Here is a 4183-nt window from a genome sequence, read left to right as displayed (position 1 = left end):
CTTTATATTATGCAGATCTAAAATCTGCTTAGTATCATCACTGGTATGATAAAGGTCTATAATTCTTCACGTTTAATTGATCATGTGTCACACATTTATGCACCACAAGGACCAAACTGCATTTAAAAGCAACTATCAAAGCGAATTATGGCCATGATCTAGAATTGTGTGACACATGCCCATAAACATAGACAGGATTCGATATTTCTGTTAAAACAATCCTTTTTAACTCTTGAAAATGCAATTTCAATGCAGCAAATTCACTGAAAATACAAAAGAAACAAACTGCAAGATCATCCCCCCGCCGCCGGGGGGGAACTATGGTGAGAATGATAATTTTTTTTCCCTAATTTTTTTAGCTGTTCTGTCACAGTGAACTTGTTTTTGTTGATGGATGGTTTCCTTCAAATCAGGATTTTAAGAGCAAAGGATGAACTCTAAATGATTTTGAGCTTTTTCCCTTTACAAATTCACATATAGCTATCAGTAGAGACAGTAAAAAAACCACTTCATGACATATAAAAACACCTCTTCTTGTCTTTTTAGTTTCATCACTAACTCCTCAAATGTAACATCCCCTCACACGCCAGAGTCCCCCCAAGATCTCCAATAATTCGAGATATCCTAACTTCCAGGCCCTTCTGAACTTCCTGAAATAATGTTCCAACACTCTCAGCAAAGCTTTTCATGTCAAAGTTAACAGTCTTGATCAGTTCTTCAGCGACCTCAACAAATCCAGAAGCAACGTTTGATTGAATTTCCAACAGTTTCTGTCCTGTTGCAACTGTATATCTCTGTAGTTGAATTGTTTCCTCAAGGAAGTGCTCTAGTGCTTTAGAATCTCCCTTTGCTCTTGTTATGCTAGAATGTCCATGATTCACATTTAGACTATTCTCATGCTGAAAATATAGGCAAGAATTAAAAAGTTTGTTAATACGTTTTCAAATTTCCAAAGAGTTCGATGAAACTGTCATATGGTGGGCAAGGACGATTGCCAATTTTAATGTTGGACATCAGTTGAGGCCCTATTTCAAAAGCATTCCAATATTTTTATAGAGATGGTTGAAATTTTCTAATTATTGAAGTGTTGAAAGCATAGGATTGCTAGAAGTCAATTTGTATGACATAAATTTTCAAACTTTAAACTTCATTGAATTAATCCAAGCTTACCATCCGTTTGCAAAGGTCATCTGTCTTCCCTTGAAGGGACTGGTACCTGCCAACTTGTTTATTTAGTGAAGACATTAGGGAAATGAATCCCTTCATCCCAATTTGCCTATTGTCATTGCTTCCTGTATCTTCATTGCTTTCTTGCTTTCCTGCCAACCTCTCGAACATAAAAAGTTGTTGCTTCAGCCTTTTGATTTTATAAGAAACTCCAAGAGCATGAATATCCATTCTCCATGGAGAATTGTTTGTCTTATCGGAGGGGTGGTTTGGGGGTGCTAACCTTTCGGAGGTATCAATCTCCACCGGACTTGTGCATCGCTCTTGCACACGACGCACATTAGCAATATCAATATATTTAGCATCTCCTAGCTCTTCCTCAGAAGATTGAGTTGTTAAACTTACATCATTGGAATGCTTTGTTTCTTCGTTCCGAGTGTCTACCTCTTGATACTTATCCACCAAGCATTTTGTCTTTGTTTCTTGTTCTGTCTCACAGGGTGTTTCCTTTATGATCTTGTCTTCAGGAGAAATGGTATCACGTGCTATTGCTGGACTGTGAAGAGATGAGTTTGATTTGGTATTCTGGCAGTTTAGGCAATTCAATGTTGACTTTAGTTGCTCCTTAAAGAAAATTAACTCTTCATCTTGCTCCAATAACAAGGCTTCAAGTTTCATATTGTTATGTCTGAGCTGTGACATATCCTCGTTTAGTACCCTAATATGGCCCTGGAGCCGCTTCGATTCTAGTTCCATGCTTAGCAACTGCCAATGAGATGCTTTTAATTTCTCATCTTTGATTCTCATTTGTTCTGCAAAAGCATCTAGTTCTAAGTGATGCCTCTGCTGAATTACAGTTGCATACTTTTCAGCTTCTGAGTGTACCCAACCTTCCAATTGCTTAATATCAGCTGTGATAGTTTCAATGGCAACAAAGGCAAAGTATTAGGAAAAGAAAAATCTAGAGCAGGGAATTTGAGCATCGTGACCATATTTTGTAAAAGAAAATACAAGAAAGGATACACGCACGCACACATATCATTTCGGAGTTGGTTTTTACCGTTGTTGGCTACATAAATATATCGTATGGTTAAATCAGAAGGGAAATTGAGAACTTCTTTCTTACCCAATTCCACATTCCCTTCCAGTGAGAAGTCCTCAGAGAGCTGAGAAAGTTCTGACTCCTTTCTCTCCTTTTTTAACCCAAGATGCCCAAACTCAAAAGCAAGATCAGTTGATTGTGATCTTGTCTTTCCAGTGTTAGATGATCCTGTTGCACTGGGGTGCACCCCTCTTGCACTCGTGTAAACATCCAACCTTGAGTTGAATTGGTTAGCCAACATGCTTCTCAATGAATTTCTCTCATGTTTAGACTCTGATACTGCCCTCCACCTTTCTGTTTCTAGTTCGGCTTGCTTTCTCTTAGCCTTTGATAATTTAACCTCTTTTAAAAACATCTGCTTCTCTGCTATGTCCAGTTTGGACTTCCTAAGCATTGCTGACAGAATTTTGTCTTTCTGTTCCAAATCCTGTTGCATTTTTACCATCTCAATTGACATTTTTTGAGCCATCAAGACTGCCTCCTCCTTTTGCTTTAATGCCACACCAAATTCTTGTTTCCGAGTTTCAACTTGCCTTATCAAACGGCCCATCTCAGCTTCAAGCTGCCGTTGGTTTGATACAACTTCAATAAAGGCCATTTTGTGTTTCCAAAGCTCAGAAGAATGCTCCTGGGCTTCACGTTTTGCAGTTTCTCTCAAGTTTTCCACTACCTTTTCTGCCTCTTTTAGTTTCTCTTCCAACTCCCTCTTCTGCTGCTTCTCTTCCTCCACTACCTTATCATTACCCTGCAGCATAGTCTCCACGTTCCTCAACTTTTCATTCAATTCAAAAATAGCTTCACCCTTCTTTTTCTCAAGAACCCTCAATTCATTCATAAGAGCCCCGATCTGCTGCCTTAGTTTCTTCCTTTCATTCAACCAGCTCTGTTCTTGTGCAGCAAATATGCTCACAACTTTCTCATTGGCTCTTGCATCTTCATGTCTCCTTTTCTTCAACTCATCAATCTCTTTCTCAGCAGTTTCAAGTTTAAGGAAAAGCTCACACTTTCCTCCATTAGTTCCCTCTCTCTGAACCTTCCACAAAAGCAACCCCAGAAGTTGGGCACTTCCTTGAAGCATTTTATCACATATTCCAGACCATCTTTCATCTTCCACCTCAGGATTGGACAAGAGTTGGAGGGCAAAGAATGCACAAGAAACACCAAAACACATTGGATACAAGGTATCACTCTTGTCAGATTCAACTGCAGACAAACCAGAGCTTCTCTTCTCATCCATTGTTTAGGAATCTGCTGCTGCTCCCTTTCAAAGGGATTGTATAAGAAAATCCACTTCAGAAAACTGAAGCCTTGTCTTCTTTAGAACAGCTGGAAGAATTCACATATACAAATTAAAATACGAAAAACACCCTACATCAGCTCTAAAAATAAAAAAATAAAAAATAAAATTCAATAATCTGAGAAACTGGAAACGCATAAAACAAATGATTGCAGAAATGAGACCTCAAAAATCGTATTACAATATCAGTTGCAGAGAAACCATTAGATCATTAGTCTTCATAATCCAACACTGAAGCAATAAGAAACTTACAGAAACAACAGGCTGAAGGCTTCTTGAACTCAAAATAAGAGAACATAATCTAGTTGGGGGCAGAAATTGTGAGTCAGAAGTAGCAGGGTTTGGAAGGAGATCGCATAAGCCACCCACAACAGCATAATATTATGTGTGATGTGGAAGTCATCCATTATACAAGGCTATTGAATGTCAAAAGCATGGCTCAGCACGTGTCTGGAATTACGCAAATTCAGTTGAAAAGTTCTGAACTGTTACAGCATGGAAGAAAAACTATGAATATCATTCCCTGGTTTTCAGTGAAAGACTGGCCCGTGAACCCCACTTGCTTTTCTTTTCTCTTCCCACCAAAATTTTCTTCTCCTTTTCCTCTTCAGCTCAAG

The 4183-nt window shown here is 38.6% G+C and overlaps 1 protein-coding gene across 4 annotated transcripts; it reads right to left on the bottom strand.

Moving 5' to 3' along the window:
• Window positions 1-345: 345 nt before the first annotated feature.
• On the bottom strand, window positions 346-4183 carry LOC122311213 (golgin subfamily A member 6-like protein 22). Of its 4 annotated transcripts, XM_043125666.1 has the most exons (5): window positions 3819-4183; window positions 2294-3595; window positions 1451-2078; window positions 1171-1327; window positions 346-899 (listed from the first exon to the last, which is right to left on the bottom strand). In XM_043125666.1, exons 2-5 carry the CDS (start codon window positions 3504-3506, stop codon window positions 555-557), a joined length of 2343 nt encoding a protein of 780 aa, XP_042981600.1. In that variant the 5' UTR covers window positions 3507-3595; window positions 3819-4183; the 3' UTR covers window positions 346-554. The 4 variants fall into 4 exon arrangements, with proteins under 4 accessions (XP_042981600.1, XP_042981599.1, XP_042981598.1 ...); XM_043125665.1 differs by having other exon boundaries at window positions 1171-2078; window positions 3731-4182; XM_043125664.1 differs by having other exon boundaries at window positions 1171-2078; window positions 3748-4182.

The sequence above is a fragment of the Carya illinoinensis genome, chromosome 5, assembly GCF_018687715.1.
Source record: "Carya illinoinensis cultivar Pawnee chromosome 5, C.illinoinensisPawnee_v1, whole genome shotgun sequence".
Classification (NCBI taxonomy): domain Eukaryota; kingdom Viridiplantae; phylum Streptophyta; class Magnoliopsida; order Fagales; family Juglandaceae; genus Carya; species Carya illinoinensis.
The sequence above is the reverse complement of the archived record's forward strand: the minus strand, read 5'-3'. Positions and strand labels throughout refer to the sequence as shown.

What these genes read in the sequence shown, in the direction of transcription:
- LOC122311213 (XM_043125665.1), bottom strand. Translation starts at nt 3,506, where the DNA reads ATGGATGAGAAGAGAAGCTCTGGTTTGTCTGCAGTTGAATCTGACAAG. An exon ending in GGAAGGGAATGTGGAATTGG is followed by an intron (nt 2,079 to 2,293) that starts GTAAGAAAGAAG and finishes AAACTATCACAG; the next exon opens with CTGATATTAAGCAATTGGAA. An exon ending in ATGACCTTTGCAAACGGATG is followed by an intron (nt 900 to 1,170) that starts GTAAGCTTGGAT and finishes CTATATTTTCAG; the next exon opens with CATGAGAATAGTCTAAATGT.